Source organism: Heloderma suspectum, chromosome 5 (assembly GCF_057233095.1).
Source record: "Heloderma suspectum isolate Gila_16-S chromosome 5, 16-S_ref, whole genome shotgun sequence".
Taxonomy (NCBI): Eukaryota; Metazoa; Chordata; class Lepidosauria; order Squamata; family Helodermatidae; genus Heloderma; species Heloderma suspectum.
Genome location: NC_139462.1, coordinates 224,314,180 through 224,339,176, shown reverse-complemented (window position 1 = coordinate 224,339,176; position 24,997 = coordinate 224,314,180). Strand labels below are relative to the sequence as shown.

The following is a 24,997-nucleotide window of genomic DNA, read 5'->3' as shown; positions in this document are numbered from 1 at the left end:
GTGGTCCTGTGTAGGCTTGAGGAGCAGGAACCTGGCAGTGGGACTTTCACCTCTGTACTGTAGAAAGAATTCCCAATTTCCCTCCGATGCCTATGCATTTGGCAGAAACTAACCACCTATTTAATTCTTTCTCCACCCCCACAATACCACAAGGTACACCACTGTCTTCATTAGAGGCCAATCGATCTACAGGTGTGGTGTGAAGGGGATTTTTTCTGCCTCAACCTTGAAAAACCCTAGGAATGTGTGGGATTTAAGTTTGGGATCACAGTCCTTGCCCTCAACCCTTGATGTTACAGGAGACCTTGAGTAGGATCCAATGGTAGGGATGTCAGAGAATTCCGCCACAAACTCCAGTGAGGCCGGATTCATTTGCGAGGTTGCCTTTACCGTGATAGGCTACGTAAATACTTACGTAGCCTATCACGGCAAAGAGCGGGGGTGCAAATGGCGTAGCGGCCGCAATTTGCGTCCCTGCTCTTTACCGTGATAGGCTACGTAAATACTTACATAGCCTATCACGGCTGACTGCAAGCATGCAAATGGCAGCTGCTACGACAGACCTTACCACAGGTGGTGGTGATGGAACGCTTCCGGGGGCAAGCTCCCAAACAAACATAAACACAAGTTTCTGGAAGGGACAGCTTGTGCCTTCCAGAAACTTGCATTTCCGGTCATTTGGAAACTTGCCCCTGGAAATGCTACATCACCAGCGGTACAAGCCACGTGTACTCCGCCAGAGCTGGCCACATGTGCACCAGGAACCACTGGTGCTTCCCACCAGCAGTAGGTCACCCTTGGATCCTTAAATCCTCTCTATTTACACTGCCTATTTCCTCCTGTAGCGTCTATGAAAACGGAAAGGATCTGGTTGTTCAAGAAATCGCTACCCGACCCCTTACACAAGACCTCCTGCAGCATGAGGTAAATAGTACATAGTCTGCGCAGGATGGGGGGTGGGAATACCCTGCCCCTTTTTTTGGTGCCCGGTAAGCAGATAGACCCCTTCAGCACATACGTGCCTTGATCTACATAAGCTCAGAGACACAGGTTCAAATCCTGTGGAGGTTTATTTCCCCCCCTCATTTCTCCTATTCTTTGACAGGACTGTCACATTTTAGATCAGGGAGGTTTTAAAATTTACGTCTGGCGAGGAAAAGATTCCAGCAAAGAAGAAAAGAAAGCCGCATTCAGCCGAGCTGTGGTAAGTTGTTTGCTCAAACAGCTTCTCAAAAAAATTGTTTTTATTTATTTATGTATTTATTTAATAATAATAATAATAATAATAATAATAACAATTCTACACCACTCAATATAAAAATCTCTAAGTGATTCACAAACAATATTAAAATCATATTTAAATATAGTACTAAAACACTATTAAAAGCAATTTTGACTAAAACAACAGAACAAATATATTTAAAATAGCACTATTAAAAACCAGTTAGAAACTACAGTGACAATACAAATTTGTTATTTGCGATTAAATTGTTATATTTTTTGTTATTAAATTGTTGTAATTGTGAACTGCTCCAACAGCATCTGCCACTTGGGCAGTATATAGATTTAATTAATTAGTATAAAATTCCCCCTAAAAAGGAGGTGGTGAGAAACCTAATCAGCACAGGATATTCAGGTACAAATCATGACGAAACAGTTAGTGGGGACGTGTCAGTGTGGTGGTGTGAACAGAATGTCAGGCTTGGGCCAAGGAGAGCTGAGTTTCAATCTCTGCTCACCCTTGAAGCTCACCACGCCATTAGTTCTCTCTCAGCCTGTCTGTGATGACATTAGGCTAATAATTATCTCTCTGTCTAACCCACCTTGCAGGGTTGTTGTGAAGATAAAAGTGTGAATGTAAATGGAATGAGTAAATTGCAAGTGAGATCTGTAACAAAATGTTGCAGATCTCACTTGCAGATCCCGCCCGCCCGCCAATGCCCTTTTGCAGAATAGTCCATTCCATTCACTCCCCTGCCACACAGTTTTCTGATTTTTCCCCAATCAGTCACTCAACACTTAAGGGTTTGCTTTTTCCTAAAGATTTTTATACTTCTCAATGCTTGGGGTTTTATTTATTGGGGTTCTCCCAAACCTGCTGATACCTCCCTCCCTCCCTCTTGTGCATGGGTGGTGCCATTTTGGCTACATAAGCAACAGAGCTCACAGCCTGAACAGTGGAAATAATTATACCATAAAGGGGGAAAAATTTACACTAGAGTTTTGAATTTGGCATTTCTTTGGCAATTTAAAAGACAATTTTATATTTATGTATATAATTTATTTTTGTTTCTGCTAGGGTGGGCAAAGGGCAAGAAGTTTTATAGAGGCTGAAACCGTGCTCCCAAGCTCTGATAATCCTGTTGGGGGCTCTTTGCCCCTCCCTTCCTTCTGAGAATGCACAAGCCATTGCATTTGCATGTTCAAACCTGTCTTAGAAGCCTTAAGGACTAGAAACTCTCATCTTTAAAAAAGAAAAGAAAGAAACACAGATCTTTTTAGATTCCGAAGAATACTGAATTCTGTTCCCCACACCAAATTATGGTTGTGCGGTACAGTTATAGAATGGTAAAATAAACACAACCTGTCATCGTCTTCACCATTTCATCTGTTCACACACAGTTCCTGCTCTGGAATTATTTCTTCCTGTTGGTGACTTGCTAGCATTACTGATCCCTTTTTGGAATTCTTCTAGGGTTTCATCCAAGCCAAAGGATATCCTCCCACCACAAACATTGAAGTCATGAATGATGGAGCAGAGTCGGCCATGTTTAAACAGCTCTTCCAGAGGTGGACAGAAAAATACGAGTCTCAGGGGTTCGGCAGGGCCTACAGCATTGGCAAGATTGGTGAGGCAGAAACACCTATGTCTGCTTCCTTAGGGCCAGACAAGATGTGACTTTCAATCCCTGTTGGCACAAATGGGAGATTTTCTTCCAGCACAAATGCCAGCTTCAGAGAAGGGATATTTCTCTGCACAGGAAAGGAAAGGGTTAAATTCCCTCTGAAATGCTTCTTCTGGTCCTATTAATGACCAGCCCTCCCCCCAGCTGCTGCAATTTGCATTTGTAATAATCTGCACATTCAATGCAAAAGGTGCATTTAACATCACGTCTAGTTGTGGCTGTTAGTCTGACTGTGTTTAAGGGTGTATGCCCCGGCCATGGGCTGCTAAGGTTTGGAGGTGCTGTGGAAGTGATAAGCCAGATACAGGTTTGTTTACAAGGAGACTTTATTGAGTACTTACAGTGCACAGACGTACCCAATGGTTGTATCAGACAGCTTCTCTGAACCCAGAGCCAAGGGGTAAAATGGGTTTTATACCATACATGTTAGCAGTGAGGCAGCATGACAGACGCAAGCGTTAATTAGCGTTCATCTGCAACTTTCCCAGCATAGACTAACAGTGCTTGTTCAGAAGGAAAACAAGCAGAACTTTCCCAGCACAGACACCTGTAGCTTAGCATAAACGTAGCCTCACTTCTCAGGTGCATCCTAGGCCCTGATGAGATTCAGAGCTTGTTAACATGGAATGTGCTGAGGCAGCGATATCGACCTTTGACTCATCTTACCAGCCAAGAGGCCCACTAGCAAGAGAATTGCAGCCCATGAACCAAAGCCAAGAGCATTATGGATCTCTAGGCCCCTCTAACACTACTGGTCACTTGGTTACAGGCCTGGGGCCATTACAAAGAGCCAATTCACATTTAAGAGCAGAGCAGGAGCTGCTTCCCTGTAGCTTCTCCCCATGCTGATATGGTCCTGTGTGCATGAAGAAACCACATGGGTTGGGCGAACGGCATGGCTTCCTCCCTGCTGAATGGAATCCTCAAAGCTGTGAGGAGAATCGTGGTTCATACGTGACAAATGTTACCAGAGAAGTGTGAGAAGAAGCCACAGGGGAGAAGCCCTCCAACACTGCTGTTAATTATAAATTGCCCATTGGTGGCCTAAATATGAGCCAAACATAATGAGGGGAGAGCAGTTGGTGTTACCAGCCTGGCCTATAGTAAACCCAGCTGTTAAAGCAGGGGTGGGCAACTTCCAGCCCTAGAGCTGCATCCAGCCCTCAGCCTAATTTCAAAAGCCCTCTGCAAGTGACCAGTTCAGAGTTCTAGCAAGAACCATGTGTCCCTGTCCTCTCAGCATGCTGAGTGGGGAGAAATGTGGCCCACACACTTTTGACTTTGGTCCCTCCCGCCACTTGCTTTGGACAGGCCCACTAGCGGCATGCAGCCTCTGACAGATCGCCCTCGAGGGAACGCCGTTGTATTGACAGGGGTCGGGATTCTGCCAGATCCCAGTCAAATTAGATTCTTTTAGATTACCAAGACGAAACAAAGCCCCTTGTGCAAAAGGGTGACAGTTTATTGATAGAAAATAGATGCCAAATAAATATGCAAAGAAACCTCATACATCTCTTCAGTTGTCGAAGCAAGCGTTCGTCAGAAGCTGATATGAACAATGGGGTCCCTATCAACAGCGTACGGGATGTGGTTCTTAAGGCCACAAGTTCTCCAGGCTGGCAGCGTGCTTTCCACCATGGAGTGAGGCCAACGTGCAAAGCCTGAGGGCTGGATCGTATAAATGTCTCTGCTGGATGCCTCCCTCCAGCTAGGGAGCTAACAGGCTCCCTCTGCCCATCCCAGCCTATCTTGTTATGTCTAGGATGACATAATCTAGCTGGCATAAACTGCTTCAAGGCAGGCTGTGAATTACCGGCCTGTGTGAAAGGGCTTCTTAATTCTCTATTAAGCTCCCAGTTAGGCCAAATTACACAGGTCTTGTTGTTGTTGTTCAGTCGTTCAGTCCGACTTTTCGTGACCCCATGGACCATAGCACGCCAGGCCTTCCTGTCCTCCGCTGTCTTTCGGAGTGTGCTCAAGTTCATTCTCCCGGAGTGTGCTCAAGTTCATTACACAGGTCTACCATCAACATATAGGGACACCGTGAAGTCCACTTTTTTGCTCACTGACCAACTCACTGCAGCAGTCCTCGACAGAGAAAAATGTTCCTCGTCCTTGTTTTAAAATGTTTTAGACCACATTATTCCTCAGAAGCATCTATATCTCACTGGCTCTGCACAGTGTCTATTGTTATTAACAATTAAATGCTCCCATGTTCTAGGTACTACTTCACACAAAGCATAACTAACTGATGGAGCTGTTACAAGATGCGGTGATGACCTGAATACACACACACACGACCTGAGCTTTCACCAGATGCTTAACCACATGGTTTCAAGCTTAGTTTTGCTTCCATAAGGGTTAGAAACTTACTTCAAAAAACAAAATGAGAACAGAATCAAGATGCCAGTGAGGCTGCAGATTCTATGAATATGCACAGCCTGACCTATGTTACATACATTACTTGTAGAGAAATCCTATATGGCCAGTTTGATTGAGATTCATATTTTGGTTCTATATACAGCCAAGGTGGATCAGATCAAATTTGACATCACTCAGTTGCACGCGAGACCAGAGTTAGCTGCTGAGCACCGAATGGCAGATGACGCCTCTGGAAAAGTTGAGGTGAGCGAGTGCTTTTTTCCTTTCTTTTAAAAGCTCCCTTTGTAGCACAAAGAGTGATATTTCCATCCCATTTGCCATTTTGGAAGCAGCACTTGTACAGCATCCGCAGGTTTGTGGAGCGCTGAGTTGCTGCCGCAAATCCTCCTCTCAATCAAATTTAAACTAGTGAGTGCAGGGCAGTTCAGCAGTGCCCACAGAGGGGTTTTCCTTCTGTGAGAAATGCCAGCTTCCAAAGATGGTTTCCTGAGTGGGATCGTGGGTAGAACCAGGGGGTGGAGCCAGGGGGTGGAGCCAGGACGGAATCTGGTGCATGATGGGTGGATCCTGGCCTTCCTCTCTGTGACAGCCTTTCAAGTACTTGAAGAGCGCTATCCTATCTCCCCTCAGTCTTCTCTTCTCAAGGCTAAACATGCCCAGTTCTTTCAGTCTCTCCTCATAGGGCTTTGTTTCCAGTACCCTCATTATCTTCGTTGCCCTCCTCTGAACCCTCTCCAGTTTGTCTGCATCCTTCTTAAAGTGTGGCGCCCAGAACTGGACATTTGGTGGAGCCTTGCAAGTTCCAGTGGTGAGGATGAGGTCAAAGAACACATATTGAGTCAGCTCTGAAGCTTATTGGATCCACAACTGATCAGAGGACTGGCAATGAGGGAGGATCACTCCTTCCACGTGTGCTTATTTCTGATCTCAATCTGCTTCCGTAAGCTGCGGTTAGCCCCACAGAGCGGGGAGATCCAGGTTCCTTCTGCTAGAACATGGTTTTACTGGCAGGAGCAGTGAAATAATGGTTGGTTACTAGCTATGCTGAGCCCTGTGTTGATCCCCATTTGTAAATCCAACCTGACCCAAATACCCAGCGTGCATCCTGAGAAATTCAGTAAAGTGTAATTCAGCCCAAACAAATGCATACACGGTCCTAAGCCCTGCACAGCATTTGCTGGGCCATCTTTTCCCATACCTATCCATCTATTCACCGAGATCATTGCCAAGGCTCTCCTTTGGGAGCCCGCACCTTCTGTGGCCACCAAAAGAGATTTCTCAGTTGCCACCAGGCCCACCCTTAGAACCCATTCCCTTAAGAGGCTCGCTTGACGCAAATGCTGTTGTCATTTCAACAGGAGAAGAAGACGTCTTAAAAATTCTCCCGGGCTTTAAAACTAAACAAATAGGCCTGTTAAGTTCACTGTGGAAATCCTGTTTGTTCTTGCTTTGTATTGCATTTTATTATCTTCCGTTGGTGTTGTTGTCTTAGTGTTACTAATTATTTCATTACTGTTGGGTTTTTATACACTGTCCCAAGAGCACTGTGTCCTGATGGTTGTGGGATACAAATTTCATTAAAAAAATCATCAGTTGGTGCTATCTCAACCCCTCCTCAGTTGGACCAACATGGGGCCTCAAGAATCAAGGAAAAGGTGGCCCAAGTGTTCAGGGCCACAAGATTAATTTCAGAAAATGAATATTGCATTGACTTGGCCTGTCTTGACTTTTCACATTCTTTGCATTCACTCACTTCCCCCTCCACCCTGCATTGCTTGCTCTGTGTTTTGGTAAACAGGTGTGGAGGATTGAAGATCTAGAGATGACCCCAGTAAATCCTAGGAGCTACGGGCAATTCTATGGTGGAGATTGCTACCTCATCCTGTACACCTACACGAAATCAGGCAGACCTCATTATATTATCTACATGTGGCTTGTAAGTTTGGCAAATGTGATTTCATTATTCAGCAACACCATGTGTGGAATGTTTCAGGCCCAACAGAACTGTTAGTGTTTCATTTTTTCAACTTTCTGTTTTCTTAGTGGTTTTTTGGACCAACCTACAGCTTAAAGTGGAGATCCGAGAGTGCTAGAAACTGTATGGTTAGTTTTGCTCTAATGCAAGCGTAGGCAATCTGGTGCCCTCCAGATGTTTTGGACTACAATGCCCATAAACCCTATCTACCAGATATACTGGCTGGGGCCTTATGGAAGTTGTAGTCCAAAACACCTGGAGGGCACTGAGTTACCTACCACTGTTTTAGTACATTGTACCATGGCATGGTATAGGGCTAAGGCTACCAAACTGGCCACCTAAAGCAGGAATTGCTCAGTTTTTTTTTCTGTTAAATTGTTTTAATCTTATGCCATAACTTTGCACCTAATGGGGTGGATCCAACCCTTGCACAAGCAGAGGTCCAGTTGCATAACAGGACTTCCAGCCTCTCCCCGCCCCCCATGGAGGGTCACAGATTTGGGGGATACATGAGGAACTGCAGGAGGAAGGGGAAATCTGTTCCGTTAGCCGTTCCTTTCTGCTGGAAGAATGATACATTGGATACAACACACTGTCTTTTTTTAACCCTCTGAGTGAGCGTGTGAGTGTGAGTGTCTGTATGTACAGACGCACACACACATGTTTATTACCCCCTCACCTGCAAATATACCTATCCCTCCCTGTGAACATCTTATAGTATAGGGTTGGAAGCAACCTTAGATCATGCACCTATTTCTCAAACTAAAGTGTTCAAACTAAACCAACCATTAAGCACTCCCCATCTCCCTGAGCAAGAGAAGTCCAGTGGTAGTCCTAGAGAATTTATCTCCCTTTGGGTGAGAGTGTCCTGGGGGAGTTATGGTGATTTTATAATATCTGTTTTACTTACAAATCTACAAGCAGAGCATAGTGGAAGCATATAAAAGCAGGCAGCAAAACTACCTATCCTGCCTCAAATCCACAAAAGCAACAGTGTAACCCCCGTCCCCCACACCACCTCCAGCTGCTTTCATTCCAGCTGAACTCACAACTACAATGAAAACTGAATTTCTCTCCCAGTTCAAACTTGCTCCAGACTGTTTCTCTGTCCCTCCCACTGGTTCTGATCAGTGCAACATTCCAATGGCAGGAGAGAGAGAGGAGAAGAGAGATTCAAGCTATTAAAAAAATCATTCCCAGTCATTAAGGAACATTAATGTTCTTTTGTCAGTCCCTGACTTACCCGTTCATCTGTCAGGCAATAGTGATAGACCCATTCATGCTCACCAAGACACAAAAAACTCCTAACGCAACCAAATTTTGTAGCCTGGTCTTAAAGACCACCATTTAGAGTTCCTAATATTACAAGGGTCTCAGTCAACATTACAGTTAGAACGCTCATCCTAATGTCCAGGCCTAACCTCTTTGGCTAAAGTATGGACTGATTTCCTCCCTTGTCTTGTCCACAGCAGAAATGGAGGTCAGTGAATCCATGTACCCTTTAAGGCACCACTAAAGGATTGAAAGAGTATTATCAAGTCCCCTCTAAATGTCTCTTCTCCAAGCTTAAAAAAAGCTGCTTCCTTCCATTTTTGCTAATACCATATTCTTCAGGCTGCTACCCATTTTGTTACTTTTCTTCGGATCTTGAGAATGCAGCGTGTGAAGCCCTGCCTGATTCTCTCTAGGGCCGCCATGCTTCAGTGGATGAAATTACAGCTTGTGCTTTCAATGCTGTGGAACTGGACAAGAAATACGGTGAGGAGCCGGTGCAGGTCCGAGTGACGATGGGGAAGGAGCCGCGACATTTCCTCGCCATCTTCAAGGGAAGTTTGATCATTTATGAGGTAGGCTTCCCTAACTCAAAGCCGCACCTGCAGGGCCTTTCTAATTCTCTTCTATGAGCAGAAAATGTTCTGCCTTTCTCGGCTTCCTTTTTCCTCTCTCTCCAAATTCAGGGCCAAACTACATGTTACATCAGGGCTGTCAAACCACTTTCATCTTAAGGGCCAAATTCAATTTCAGAGAAGCTCTCGGGGGCTGCATTCCAGTGGTGGGCAGGGCCAAAGAGGTGTGGCAAAAACACCAGCATATTTTAGTTTAAAGCTCTTTACTGCCAGTAACTAAACCTTAAGAGATGCATTTCAGCCTTTTGGAAGGGGGGGGGGGACACCAAATGACTGGTGGCCAGGGGATAGGGGGTGGAGCCATGGCCATAAAGGGAAGCCTGGAAGGCCGAGTTCAGCCCACAGGCCTGAGGTTTGACATCGCTGCCTTATACTGTCCCTGCTTTTTTAAAAGCATGCTTAGACTGGCTACTTTTACTTGAAGCAAAACCACGCATGGGGCCGCAATCTGGATTGAGAGCCCGTGCCATTCTTCTGAAAATCCCCTTTAATTTTTGTGAACCACCCAGAGAACTTCGGCTATTGGGCGGTATAGAAATGAAATAAAGAAAAGAAAATAATAAAATTAAATTAAATTAAAAATTCCTTGCTGCTTTTTGCCCCCAAAGGAGCTGTTTACTTTAAACAACGCCTTTAAGGACAAATAGCAACGTATGTGTGTGAGAATTAGGGATGGGGAAAATTGTATTTGGACTGCATTTCTGACCTAATTCACATCCCTGGGTTGATATGCAGATTGGAACACAGTAATCCTTCAGACTACGCCATTCTCCAGATTTGATGATGCCATTCATGGCTCAAAAACTGTGTGAGAACGTGTGTATATTACGGAAAGTTGTGTACCAAAATGTGTATGTTGGGGGAAATTGTGAGAATAAATGTGAACTTTTGTTTGTATAAAAGCAGACCAGTGCAGAAATTGGATGGAATGGATTTAAGATTGAGTACATGTGAAGGTAACGGGGACCAGACAAATTGGTCTTTCATAGTGTGAATGATTTCGAGCAGGAAAGTGGTGCTTGAAATCCAGATCAGGAGCACGTTCAAGATCAGGGCCCTGTAGCTTCTGTGGTGTCCTCATCAGAATATTGTACTGTTGGGAAATTGAAGTATTAATTAGCTTTTTGGTAATGTTGGTATTGTTTCTTTCACTTATCAAGATAAAATAAATAAAAATATATTCCAAAAAAAAAAGATTAGGGCCCTGTAGCTTCTTTTTCTTCAAAATAAAACTGGTGAATTTAAGCATGCTTTTTTTTTTAAAAGCAGGAAGAGAGTAATACAGCCTTCTCCAGCCTAGTGACCTCTGCATGTGTTGGACTGCAACTCCCATATTTCCCAGCCAGCATGGCTATTGGCTGGAGGGAGCCAGTTGGAGAAGGCTGGTTTAATCATGTGTAACTTGGCTCTCACTCCTTCTAGATTGTTTTTGGGGAGTGGAGCAATGGAGGACACCTTGGCCATAAACTCACTAGTATGTTTAAGTAAGCCATTATTCTGTCTTAGTCCACCCACAATATGCAATATGGAGCTAATAATGCCACTTTTGTAAGATGACAAATACTGTGTGGCATAGTGCTACTTTCCTGTAAAAGGAAGAACAAAAACAAATAACAAAGGAATCCAGTCATTAAAGCTCCCCCCACCCCCGCCCACCACCCCACTCCACCTTGTGGGGAACAGAAACTGAGTGACTAAGGATGCAATCCTGTGCATGTTTAGACAGAGAAAACTCCTACAACTCCCAGCATTCCCCACTAACACACACACACTCAGCCACACTGAACAGAAAGCAATAAAATGGGCCAAACCCGCAAACCCGTTAATTAACATTAGAAAAGACCTTTGCTGAATGTGACTTACTTATGAGTAAACATTATAGAAGGATTTTGGCCACAGGAAGGGACATGGGTGGGTAATGTAGCATTAAATAAACTGCTACAGGGAACTTCCATTTTAATTCCACTTCCAGCTCATTGCGGAAAAGCAGTGCTGCAGCAGCGCTAATAACTCTAGTGTGGGAGCGGCCTTGATTTTAGAATCAGTGGTGTTGTTCCATTTACAATCATGCTTCACAAACTGCACAGGGTGGCACAAGCCGTGCCCAGAAGAGTGAGCTGGAGCCAGCCGCCCGTCTCTTCCAAGTGAGGGGCACAGATGAATTCAACACCAAAACCACTGAGGTTCCGGCCCGCGCCTCCTCTCTCAACTCCAACGACGTCTTTCTTCTGAAGACCAGCCAAGTGTGCTATCTGTGGTGTGGAAAGGTAAATAAATGACAACGACACACACACTCTAGAGGAGTCTTCTCCAATGTGTTGGGCGACAACTCCCATCTTCTCCAGTCAGCATGGCTAATGGGAGTTGTAGTCCAACACTTGTGGAGGGCACCACATTGGGGAAGGCTACGCTAGAGATCCTTCCACCAGTGGCCATGTTGAATGGGAATTCTGTGCTACCCGCTGCTAAATATGGGATCCAGAATTAGGTCACAAATCAAATAGTTACTTCTGTTTCTCTTGCCCTTAGTTTGCTTTAACTCTTCTCTGGTTCTTACTAAGGCCTGACTCAAGTGTTATTGGTTCCACGTGGAGGCTTCTGAGACTGCTTCCATGTAGCAGTGTGCCACATGGCAACAGTAACTTCTGTAAGCCCTTAGTGAATGCTAAAACTCTTGTGTGGAGAGTCTCCATGCCAGCAATACTGGCCACCAGGAATGCTAAGGCCCAATCCAAATATTAAGGAAAAGGATGTGGTCCAGTTCTCCCTGGATTGTACCATTTGACAATGCAGGTATTTGAATGCTTCCTCTCCCCTCTCTCCAAACATGAAACACTCTCTGCCCATGGAAATCTAGCTTGTCAAGGCAAGTGTTTCTAATCCAATAGCAAGGCTTCACTGATGGAGGTGCATTTAAGCATCTGATCCCTCCCATCCCCATCTACATTCAGGAGCTGTATGATCCAAAGAAGACTGGACCCCACCCCTTTTCTGAAGTCTTAAGCCAGTTCTAAAACCAGAGTGACCACTGTGTGCCAATCAGGAAGCAAAGGCCAATCAGGGAGCCAAACAGCTTACTTCCTTTCTAGTTTTCTGTTGCTTTTTAGACACCTGACCTCTAGTGGCTAGAACCAGCACCACCTCTTCCTGGAGAGCCTTGCAGTGGATAGACAAAGACAACTTCTTCCCTACAAAAGACAAAGACTCTTAAGATAGCCTCATGTGACTTCAGTCAGTCTGATCCTCTTAATGGAGAATGCACTCATGGGACACAGGCCCACACCACAAATTTTCTCATCTCTTTCACATTGAGTCCTAATTTGCCTTGGCTGTCTGTCTCATGCACAGGGATGCAGCGGGGATGAACGAGAGATGGCAAAGAACGTGGCTGATATCATTTCCAAATGGGACAAGCAGACTGTTCTGGAGGGTCAGGAGCCGGCAGAATTTTGGCTCGCCCTTGGAGGCAAGGCCCCGTACTCCAGTGACAAGAGGTGAGATATACAGGGTTCATCATTTACTAGGCTCATTTCTGCAGAGATTATGCATTCAAAAAGACAGGCACGGTATCTGCAAATATACATCCACACAATGCTGTTGACACAATTGGGGCACAGGGGAACAGCTTTAGCCTTCTATAACTCATGGGGCAAGTGTTGCTTCTTTGGATTGTCAAACAATATAAATGTAAAGGTACAAAAGTAATTTTAAAAGCCACTGTATGGAGATTGCCTATGAGTGACAAGTGCATGCCAGTCAGGAAGCAAAGGCCAATCAGGGAGCCAACAGCTTGCTTCCTTTTTAGCATTTTGTTGCCATTTAGACACCTGACCTCTAGTAGGTAGAATCAGCACAGGACATTGGAAAGGACTGTGCTTCATCTCACACCTCTCTTCCTTGCGATGTTGCATTGTTAAGGTTCCATGAACAGGTTGCTCACTACCAGCCCCGCTTGTTCGAGTGCTCCAATCAGACAGGGCGGTTCATCATGACGGAGATAGTGGATTTTTGCCAGGATGACTTGGATGAGGACGATGTCATGTTACTGGACACCTGGGAAGAGGTCAGTGGGGTTGAGTTACATTGTGCATGCCGCTGCTTCTTAATGCACAAGTCTTTTGGTGAGAATGCAAAGCTTCAATCCAGAATTAATAGAATGGCTAATGTAAGGTAAATTGCGATTGACACAACAGAAGATAGCCGCTTTCCCTGGTTGCTGAGCTACGCTGATAACTACATTTGACATTTAGGCTCAGCTGGCTGCACAGGCAAGGGCCTGCTCCATTCGCACCTGGATCGGGAGAGGAGAGGGACTTTAAAAAGGCCCCTGGAATATAGCCATTGACAGCTTTCCTGCATCCCAGCACCACCATCAGGTATAACCTGATGCGAGCATGTCTCATGAACGTGTAGAACAGCTGTCCCCAAATTGGCAACCTCCAGCTGAGTTGGATTATAATTACCATCATTCCCAGCTGCCTAGGATATGATGGGAGTTCTAGTCCGACAGATCTGGATGGTACCAGGATGGGGAAGGCTGGTGCAACACCATATGCAGGGCCGGCTCCAGGTCTGAGAGGATCCTTGGCCAAGTGCTTTCCATTGCCCCCCCCCCCCAACAGGCTTATCTGGAGGCAGAAGGCTGGCCTCTGGAGGGGCTGCCATTTTAATTTCCCACAGTGCACCCACTGTAGCATTGCTCTCCAGGACACTGTGGGCAAATGGAAGTAGCAGCACTTCCCAGACCCAGGGGCCTGGCATTCGTCAGAGCAGCGGACGGAAGATCGGTTAAAAGGTGGCTCAACACACCTATCAGTAGTGAGCCCTACCGGGATGCCACAGCCCCGGCAGCTGACGCCAAGCCTGGCCATATTGCCACAGCCTCCGGGGCTTGAACTAGGAATATCATTGGCTTTTGGCTGTGAGCTAGCCTAGTGACTGGCCTGATGCTGTGCACGCTTCAGGCGAAGAAGGGAATAGGGATGAGTAATATCGTCTGTATCAGGGGTGTTGAACCTCAGGCCCGCAAGCCAAATCTGGCCTGCTTAGGCTCCCCCCGTGGCTGTTTTTTCTTCAAGTAAAAGTAACCAATCTAACCATGTAAAAAACACGCCCAATGTAATGCAGGGGTGTCAAAATCCAATCCACCGGGGGACCCAGCCTGACCCTTTGGGGTTCCCAGAGTGCCATGCTCCCTTCACCTCACCCACTTTCCTCTGACCACCGATTGTTTGGCGGTTTCTGTCCTGTTCCCTAGCCTTGACCCATCCGCTGGCTCCGAGGAGGACTCCGAGGCAGAGGAGACTCCCTCCGGTTAATCCAGTCCCCGCTAGGCCAGGGCCTCCCAGACCAGAGGAGGTGCCTCTACCTCACTCCTCTGGTGCAGAAGACACCCCCCATTACAGCCTTCACCACCCCAACCCCGTAGGAGCCAGCAGCTACAAATCAGGCAGTTGCCCTTAAAGAAACAAAATACCTCTCTAAGGGGGGTGGAGTTAACTGCAGGTCTTGAGCTGCTGGCCTTTATAAGGCTTCAGAAGGCCTTTGACTGTCGCTGAGTCAACAGTTGTCCTTGCTTGAATCTCAGATAACTGGGAGCTAGCCAAGGTCCCAGAAGACCCTGCCTGGTCTAACTTGCCTGGCTATTCAGCACCCTTACACTGGACTGGCCTTGCTGTGTCTTCACTGGCCTTGATTCAGCCTGACTTGCCAGGCCCTTGCCTGTATGTACCTTGCTGGTTTTAGCCCCTCTGGGTGCCTTGAACCAAGGACAGTTTCCCATCTTTTGTGCAGTTTTTTCCCCTATTCTAAGAGGTTGAGATGCCTCTCCTAAGGCTTAGCTGTTGGCATTAAGAGTTTTAAACTGGAATGTGCTGGTATTTTTTGCATGTTGGCCTGCCCCCTTTTGCCTTTGACCCCGCCCATCGCTGCAATGTGGCCCCTGAGAGCTTCTCCAAAATGGAATTTGGCCCTCGGACTGAAAGAGGTTCGACACCTCGATCTCTAGGAAACCTGCTTTTTTGAAACATAGTGGAGCAAGCAGCAGGAAGGGGTTAAGCATACACTCCCCTCTCCCATGCTTTTCTGGTCCAAATTCCCCATTTCTGAAGCTCCCTTTTCCTTATAAAGCACCAGAGCTCTCTTTAATGTAGTCAGCCTAAAAAGGAACAACAAATGATAGCACCACCTAGTGACTAAGCTGTGGATTGAATGAATCACTTTTCCCCCACACATAGAGAGAGTACATAAATAAGAGTGTGGAATCTGCCTGCACCCTGCAGCAGGTTTTAGCTGTTTCTCTTATCTCCCATTCCCCTCCTGTAGGTTTTCCTCTGGGTTGGCAAGGCTGCCAACAACTATGAAAAGAACGAGTCCATTTCCTCAGCCAAAGAGTACCTGAAGACCCACCCAGCAGGAAGAGACGTAGCGACGCCCATCATCATGGTGAAACAAGGCCACGAACCGCTGACCTTCACCGGGTGGTTCTCTGCTTGGGACCCGTACAAGTGGAGTGTAAGGAACTGCGAAATAAGCCTCCTGTCCTTGGGCAGGGGCCGTAGCTTTAGTGGTCTGTTGATTTAATTTAGCAAAATGTTGCTCGTTACCAGGCCTCTCTTGTCCCACTCTGCACTCCGTGAACCTGCACTAGGCTACCCTGCCCCAGCCTCTGTGACACCTGAGAAGTCAAGCCAATGAGAGCCAGTGGAACGGGGACTCCTCTCTCCTACTCACTCAGGGCCACTGTGACAGCAGAGCAGCACTGTCTGCCACTTCCTGCTAGATAACGCCAACTAATTGCTTATGACCGCCTTCCCCAACCCGTTGCCTCCAGAAGTGTTGGACTACAACTCCCAGAATCCCTCAGCCAGCTCAGACATCGTAAGCAGCGTGTGTTGTCTGCCCGTGGTCAGTCGCCTTCTACAAAAAGGCTCCAGAACAATTCGATGGGTTTGTATCAAGGAGGTGTTGTTGGAATTCACATTGGCAATATTCCTGCAGGGTTTAATTTAGCAACGTTTCTTCATTCTCTAGTTGTGCTTTGCTGTCAGCTGTCCATCGCTGGGCTGCCCTGCCCTTTTTTGTGACATCAGAGCACTCAAGCCAATGAGAGTTAGTGGAGACATAACCCCTCCCTTCTTCCTGCTGTGACACAAGAACCGCATATCTGTCGCTTCCTGTCAGATGACATTTGCAACCAATGGGCTGTGTGAAGATGTTAGTTAATATATACCATCTCTGACAGTAGGAATATAGGAATATAGGAAGCTGCCTTAGGCCAGGTCAAATGACTGTATGTATCGTCTGCACTGACTGCAGTAGCTCTCCAGGGTCTCAGGCAGAGATCTTTTCCATCACCTTCTACTTGATCCTTTAAACTGGAGATGCCCAGGGCTGCAACTGGGATCTTCTGCATTCCAAATCTGTGCTCTGCCACTGAGCCATGGTCTCCTCAGATACAAAGAGATCCAAACATATATCTGTGTAAAGACTGCAGTGAGCTACACCCACAGGGGGATGCTGCGAAGGCTGGGGAATGCTGGGTCAGAGACGAGACATTTGAAAGGGCCAAGAACCCCATGGCTGTTTTTAATATTTTCTTTGCAGTCACAAGTCTCTTTTAAGGTAGGTGAGCGCATGCATCGTGTGTTTCTGTGAGAAAGCGGAGATGTTTGGGAATATCTCCACTGGCTCAGGGCGCAATCTATGGGTTGCACCCTCGATGATCGTAAGCCCCCTGAACTCATCCTTTTTTGCCTGTCTAGTGAGGGGGAGGGGAGGAGGATGGGGGGGCCTCAGGATAGCTCGAATCCTGGCCTCTCCTGTTTCCTCCCCTCTCCACCCACTGAAATGCCCCCTTTTCCCCCTCTCTGAGGTCGAGTTCCCAATCTTGGAGACCAGCCGGCCTGGTTCTTTCTGTGCTGTAAGCCGAGGGGGAGGGGGATGGATCTCTGATCCCCCCCCCAAGGTCAGAGTCTTTGACCTCGGATTAGGGAACCCAAAGTATACGATGGCCTTCAGATGCTGTCTAGGGGCCAAAGGATTTCTCCCTCAGGTGCAAATTTGGAAAAATGAGGTTTCATGTTGAACACAGCATCATCTTGCCCTTTGGGTAACTCAGGAGGGCTTCCTTGTAGATCCAATGCCTGCAATTTTTCCCCCCCTTAGGATGGCAAGTCCTATGAAGAGATGAAGAGCAGCTTAGGAGATGTATCTGCTGTATCAGAGATCACAGTGGTAAGTAGACCTAAGTGCAGAAGCCACAGCATCCTCGCGTGGAGGACGCTTTGATCTGTCCTTACAACCTGATCTTGAGGCCTGCTGTGAAAAGCCAAAGGTGCATTCAATGCAGAGTCAGCCCCCCACCCCCACCCACCCACCCACAAGAGGCTTCATAATCTTAACCAGTCTTTCCCAACCTAGTGTCCTGCAGAGGTGTTGTACTACAACTCCCATCATCCTCAGTCAGCACTATGTTGGGAATGGCTAACCTTCACTGTTCCTTGGAAACTCCCCCCAATTCTTTCTACATTCTTGGGAGTTCCAAGGCAAATATTTGGGTGTTGCTGTTGTTTTACAATGTCAACCTCTTTGACCACAGCCCTTTCAAAGGCAGCATGGTATAGCGGTTAGAGTGTTGCACTAGGACTGGGGAGCCCCAGGTTCATATCCCCACTCAGCCATGAAGCTCACTGGGTGATCTTGTGCCAGTTGCTCTCTCTCTCTCTCTCTCTCTCTCTCGCTCTCGCTCTCGCTCTCGCTCTCGCTCTTGCTCTCTCTCAGTCTAACCTACCTACCAAGGGTGTCATGAGGATAAAAATGGTGGGGAGACCATGTTTGTCACCTTGAGCTCCTTGGATGAAGGGCAGGATAAAAATATAATACATTTTAAAAACCCCGATGCATGGTTTGCCGAAGTGCTATCACTGTAGATTTTTCCACAGATACGTACACCCTGGGACACAAGGAAGGGCAGGATAAAAATATAATAAATAAATAACCCTATATCCTACCCACTTAAAAAATTAACATGCAGTGTCTGATATAGGTACTCACAGCTGGGGGTCCACAAATATGGTCATCAGTGGTGATCAGATAACTAATTCTGGCGAGTAACGTGAAAAGTCTCCAGTATACTCTGCCCAGTATTTTTTTAAATGTTTCCAGCAACATGAAGAGATAGGGTGTGGCTCTTTTTTAGAAGAGTGCCAGGCTGTGTCGTGTAACAGGTTGCTGCATCAGCGTTGCATGTCAAAGCGGAGGGCAAACAGACACCCCTCCTCTGTAAAACCCAATGAAAGTGATTGGCGGTGGGTCCAGGACCAACAGAAGAAAGGATTTCTTCACACAACACATTTTTGGACTTACAGAATTCAGTCCCACAAGATGTAGTGATGGTCACCAGCCTGGATGGCTTCAAAAGGGGGTTAGACAAAGTCGTGGAGGAGGCAATATGCCTCTGAATATCAGTGGCTGGAGAGCACTGGTGGACAAGGGCTGTTTCCTTTGCTTGGGGACCACTGCTGAAAGCACTGGGGCAGGCCTCTGTGGGATACAGGATGCCCAGCTAGATGGATCTCTGGCCTGATTCAGGTGGGTTCTTCTTAAAGCCCTCTTTGCTGGGAAGCAGGTACAAAAGGGATGTTCTCACTCTGCTTCTGTGGAGCCAATGGGGCAGCTAGGTCTGGACCGCAGTGCAGGAGGGCCCCAACTGACCCCAACTGACCACCCAGAGAGCAGAGACATCCATACCTGGGCCACCATGGGTACACGAAGGCCCACCAGGCCTGACACTGCTCACTGCTGCATCCTTTCTTACGTTTAAGAAAGTTTTATTGTCAGGGAGTGGCCAACTAGGCATGGACATGATTACAGAAGCCCATTTTTTATTCGTTTTACTTTTAAAATATATATTCTTTTCATTCATCCATTCATTACATTTCTATACTGCCCAATAGCCAAAGGTCTCTGGCTGGTTTACAAAGATTGAAACTCTAAAAATATGATATAATTACATAATATAAAACCATTGATACAAAAGTATAAAAACAATGTTAAACGATTAACAATAAAATGCTGTCAAATGCCTAGGAGTAGAGGAAGGTCTTAAGCTGGCACCGAAAAGATAGCAATATTGGCACCAGGAAGACCTCACTGGGGAGAGTGTTCCGCAACTGGGGCCACCACCGAGAAGGCCCTCTCCCTCGTTGCCATCCTCTGAACCTTCCTCAAAGGAGATACTTGGAGCAGAGCCCCAGATGATGATCATAGTGTATGGATAGGTTTTCTAAAACAACATAGTACTTATTCCCAAATAAGTGTGTTTCACATCAGGGCAGCAGAAGCAAACTCCAGCTTATTCCTATAGCCGTGATGGTGCTATGATTTAAGTGAGTTTAAAATACGAGACTGCAAATCTGCAGAGTATTTTGTTTTGTTTTATCAGGGTTGTTCTGTCAGGTCTTGTCAAGTTTTTGTTTTTAAGGTTTTTTGTTCTAACGTATCAGGAATGTAGAAACAGTTGTAAAGCATGGAAAGGCAGTGCGTGTATGTGGAAACAAATAGAAATGTTAGTTCTGTGATGCAAAAAATCCCCCCGCTCTACCCACATAATATCATGCGTGGTGTGGAGAAAGTGGATAGGGAGACATTTTTCTCCCTCTCTCACAATGCTAGAACCCAGTGGGGTCATCCCATGAAGCTGATTGGTGGGAGATTCAGGACAGGTCAAAGGAAGGATTTCTTCACACAGTGCATAGTTAAACTATGGAATTCGCTACCACAAGACATAGTGATGGCCACCAATTTGGATGGCTTTAAAACGGGGTTAGACAAATTCCTGGAGGAGAAGGCTATCAATGCCTACTAGTCTTGATGGCTATGTGATACTCCAGTATCAGAGGCAGTAAGCCTATATACACCAGTTGCTGGGGAACATGGGCAGGAGGGTGCTGTTGCACTCATGTCCTGCTTGTGGGTTTCCTGTGGGCAGCTGGTTGGCCTCTGTGTGAACAGAATGCTGGACAGATGGACCCTTGGTCTGATCCAGCAGGGCTCTTCTTATGTTCTTATTAAGTCCAGGGTTTAAAATTATTTACCTGTGCCACTGTGTGGAGCAGGAGGTAAAAACGCGGATCCTTGCTGATGATGAGGAAAAATGGCCTGACTCCCTTGCCTAGATAAATCTTGTGGACTGAAGGTGAAAGGGAACTCTTAATTGGCCAAAGCTCTATGCAGAGAGCTCCCATGTGGGGACAGGTGTGGATGTCCCCTCGCATAATGTACAAAGTGCCCCACACACCCCAGTTCACAGGCTTCCCTATATTTTGGCAGGATCTTAAAAATGCCAACTTGAACAATAGAAATGCTGCTGGCAGCAAGCCTAAAACCATCAGTCCAGCTGCTTCAGGGGGTGGAAGAAGTCCGGAGGCACGCCAAGCACAACCTGACATCATCAGCGATGACAACGGCTGCAACAACAACAGCAGCAGCAGCAGCACCCCTTTGCTAGAGACCAGTGGAAATGGCGCATTTCCCAGAAACATGCTGATCAACAAGACGGTGGATGAACTCCCAGAAGGCGTGGACCCCACCAAAAAAGAGGTGAAGCGGGGGGCATCTCCCATCTCGCTTAGGGTGGAATGAAGCTCGATCCTGGGAAGCTCCTTAGCTGCTCGTTCAATCTCCTATACGTTAGAGTGCAAACTTTAATTGGTATAGTTGGTACATCAGTCAAGTAAAGCTTTTGTCGATTGATTGGTGGGGCCACTTTTAATCAGCAGGGGCCAATTTCAGTTGGGGAAGCTGAAAATTAAGGTCCCATTTGCTTACTTTGGGGGGCTATTTCATTGTAATAGGGAAACAGAAAATATTAAAGAAGGCCTTTATTAAATATTAAAGAAAAACTGGAATGTGACAGGGTAAGTTGTGCCTTCACATTTTTGAAAATATCTCAAAATGGCCCCTGTATCAGGTTTTCGGTGATATGGAAGTGTATTTACATCTAATTCAATTGGTCGAAAGGAAAACAATTACAAATCCTTTCACTGATTCGAAGCCGTGTGTGTGCACGCACGCGCGTGCGTGCGTGTATGTGTGTGTATAAGGGCTGGTAAGAGCTAATGGTAAGAGCTGTTTGATGGTGGAGCAGGCTGCCCTGATAAGGTCATGTGCTCTCCCTTCACTGAAGGATTTTAAGCAGAGGCTGAATGGCTACCGTGTCAGGGATGCTGTAGATCCATCTGTCGGGGAAGCTCTGACTTGGATTCCTGCGCTGAGCAGGGGGTTGGACTTGATGGTCTTGTAGGCCCCTTCCAACCCTACTATTCTATGATTCTATAATCCTACACTGAGCATGGTGTTGGACTAGATGATCTCCAAGGCACCTTCCAATTCTAAAAGTATATGATTACCGGGAATAGAAGGCTTTGGACATGAACCAAACAGCTGAGCCCTCCATACCTTCTCTGTTTTTGCCCCTTCCCAGCCATCAAGGGATAAGATGTACTCTGAAGGAGAAAAAGTCCCTTCTGATCAGGTTCCCAGCAGTATGAGAACTCGGCCCCTTCCCCTATCTGCTGCCTCTTCAAGAGAAGTTGGAATAGGCAGAGAACAGAGCTAAGATCCTCAGCAGAATCTTGTGATCTGGGTCCCGTTTGTTTGTTCCATCTTGAAAATGGAAGTGAGAACACCATAGTAAATCTTGTGTGCTCTATTTGTGCACTGCATATCACAGGGAGATGCTTGTGCTACTCTGATTTGAATTTTGCATTGCAGAGGAGCTCTTGCAAGGAGCTCCATAGCTTGGTCTGCAAGCACAGCTCTTTCAAAGTTGTCTCTGGTCGAATTCTGAGGCTGTGTAGTAGCTGCTGCTTCCACATTTTCTTGGTATATATAGCAACTGTGATCACATTGGTTGCCCTGCTTATGTAGTTATTTCCCATGGTGATATCTGTAGCCTTAGTGGTTGGGTGATACTTGCATGAAAAATAACGATATAATCAGGGCAGTCCATCCTGCTAGTGTTTCCTTATGTATCCAGTGTGACATGGACCATGGAGGAGTAGGTTTTCAGCAGCTACCTCTAGGAATGGACAAATGTGTGTCAATTTTGGTTTCTCTCAGTTTCTCATTTTTCCAAACTTCAGTTCAGTTCTTCTCAAACATTGAGTATTTGTTTTTCCAAACTAGCACAGAAAGCCATAGGGATTCTTCTGTACATCTCTCCTAATACATGCATTTTTTGTATACGCTTTTGCCCAATATACACACTGTTTGCAAGCGACTTTCTAATACAATGCATTTTTTAACATTATTTTCCCAAATATGTGCATTTTTTGATTGGAGAACTCCATTGCAAAATTTAGAGAAGTGAATTTTGAAGGATAATTACGTTTCAGTTCGCATAGTGGTCCAAAAGTGCAAAATTCTCCCCTGTCTCTAGCTACCATACTGTCTTGGGAACATATGCATCAGGCCTTTATTCCACTCAGAGAAGAGTAGGGATCTATGAGAATTTCACTTTTGCTCGCAAAAATGTGAACATGCCTTGTTCTAAGCCCCAAACGCAATCACATGTGTGAGCGCATGTCTGCCATAAATGTTTGCAAATTGTCAGTCATGTGCTTGCTTTTGATTTGCACAACTTCCTGCTATGGTTTTGCACAAATTTCCTAACTTGTGCAAATTTCCCCTGCAATGTATGTCTATGGGAGAAATTTGCACAAATTTCCTGTTCAATCACTGCTGAATTTGCGCAATTTTCCTCCTTGCACAGAGCGAGCAGCGATTTCAAAAGCGAACAGGAGCTGGGCATGAGATGAGCAGCTAGACGATGTTTGGAAAATCCCAGCGATCTCAAACATCGCTTGCTTGCCCATCCCTGGACAGGAGCTCTTGGAAAGGAGCTCTGGTTGGTTCGGACAATGTGGACTCTTGTAAATCTGATGTTGTACTCCCTACATGCAAATGACATAAGAACAGCCCTGCTGGAATGGACTGAAGGTCTGTCTAACCCAGCATTTTGTTCCACCGTGGAAAACCAGATGCCTGTTTTCCACAAGCAGAACGTGAGCACAGCTAGAGCACCCTCCTGCTCATGTTCCCCAGCAACTGGTATACATAGACGTATTGCCTCTGATACTGCGGGTAGCATATAGCCAGCATGCCTAGCAGCCATTGATAGCCTTCTCCTCCAGGAATTTGTCTAATCCCCCTTTAAAGCTGTCTAAGCTGGTGTTTTGAAAGTGAATGTGCCACCATCCATTAAGTGCTTCTGAATGCAATTCAAAGACCAGCTGGGAGGCGGGAGAGAGAGATTAAAAATTGGTTGGAAGGCAGATCAACTCTAACAATGGCAGTTTGCTGCCCAAAATTTTAGAGCTGGCAATCCATTAGGTGAGCCAGTAGGTTCCTCTGCTTTCTTTACTCACCGGGTGGCACTGTGTGTATGCAAAGATGGATAGGTGGATAGATGGATAGATGGCGAGAGGTGGTAGCCATGTTTTCAGAGAGCTGAAGGTGCTTTTCAAGAGGGATCATTGCTCACAGGCTCGGATTTAGGGGCAGGCACCCTAGGCCACCACTCGGGGTTCTTGCCTTGGTGCCTGTGATAGGCCATCTACTGATCTCCCAGCTCAGCAGCTGAAACAAACAGTACAAGCAGTACCAGTGTTCCGTTAACTTTGTTTTTTCCTGTTTGTGGGAAAATTGTGCAATATCCAACAGTATTATTCCGCAGTCTCACATAGCACTAGTGGAGCTCTGTCAAATCGTTCTGTTGCACAACTGGCTGAGCATTACACTTGCACAAACAGTTGTGCAACCTTAATGTGCAACCATAATCTGCAACCACTCGTGGAAGCGTAATGCGCAGCCGCTTGCGCAAACACAACTTTAGTTAGTGCAATGTCATTTGCTCAAGTGTAATGACAGAGTTGGATACTACCCTTTGACAACATCTGTGCCCATTTATTGAACAGTGCGCATTGCAATAGCGCACGCGATCCGATCCGCACATGCACATTTCTCACCTTATACCTGCCTTTCCCAACCTGGTGTCCTCCAAATGGATTGGACTGCAACTCCCAGATGCTCTGGGAATTGGGTGGTGGGAAGTTGCAGTTCAGAACATCTGGAGGGCACCAGGTTGGGGAAGGCTAAATCATAGGGATAAATTAAAAATCAAAATTGCAAAATGGGGAGCAAAAGCAATTTCAGAAATGTTATTCAAACTTGAACTAGTGGAGGGACTGCTAAAGACGCTCCTTACTCAGAGGGCCATTTGAGAGCCAGTGTGGTGTAGTGGACAGAGTGTTGGCCTGGGAGTCAGGAGATCCGGGTTCTAGTCCCCACTCAGCCATGGAAGCTCACCGGGTGACTTTCAGCCAGTCACAGACTCTCAGCCCAGCCTAACTCACAGGGCTGTTGTGAGGATAAAATGGAGAGGAGGAGGATCTTGTATGCCGCCTTGGGTTCCATAAGAAGGAAAAAAGGTGGGATATATGTAAATGTAACTGTAACAAATAAATAAATAGTCCAGGGCCGGCCCTGATTGCTCATAGGGTGAAGACGGCGAGACATTTTTAGACCACAGAGGCCTCTTTTGAAGTTCACTCACTTGCACACAGTTCAGATGTAAGGGTTACGTGTAGCACAAATACAGGCTAACTGTTTAGCTGTTCAGAAGTTTTAATCAATTAGCATCTTTCGTGGGTTACGATCCACTTCGTCAGATGCTGTAAGCTGAACTGGAGGCTTTGAGTCTGAAAAGACAGTTAAACAGGTAGACCTGCAGCAAGCATTCCGTCTCTTAAAGCAGCAGTTACAAA

General features: G+C 46.2%; 1 protein-coding gene across 4 annotated transcripts in view; it reads left to right on the top strand.

The window, feature by feature from the left end:
* The window catches only part of VILL (villin like), a 93,552-nt gene that overhangs the window by 64,784 nt on the left and 3,771 nt on the right, over window positions 1-24,997 (top strand). For all 4 annotated transcript variants that reach the window (XM_084859431.1, XM_084859429.1, XM_084859430.1 and 1 more), the window contains 12 exons: window positions 846-924; window positions 1,106-1,204; window positions 2,696-2,849; window positions 5,431-5,531; window positions 7,087-7,224; window positions 8,952-9,110; window positions 11,258-11,437; window positions 12,519-12,664; window positions 13,089-13,233; window positions 15,495-15,683; window positions 17,337-17,405; window positions 20,502-20,771. In XM_084859431.1, coding sequence (XP_084715557.1) covers window positions 846-924; window positions 1,106-1,204; window positions 2,696-2,849; window positions 5,431-5,531; window positions 7,087-7,224; window positions 8,952-9,110; window positions 11,258-11,437; window positions 12,519-12,664; window positions 13,089-13,233; window positions 15,495-15,683; window positions 17,337-17,405; window positions 20,502-20,771 — 1,729 coding nt within the window. The remainder of the gene's footprint in view (window positions 1-845; window positions 925-1,105; window positions 1,205-2,695; window positions 2,850-5,430; window positions 5,532-7,086; window positions 7,225-8,951; window positions 9,111-11,257; window positions 11,438-12,518; window positions 12,665-13,088; window positions 13,234-15,494; window positions 15,684-17,336; window positions 17,406-20,501; window positions 20,772-24,997) is intronic.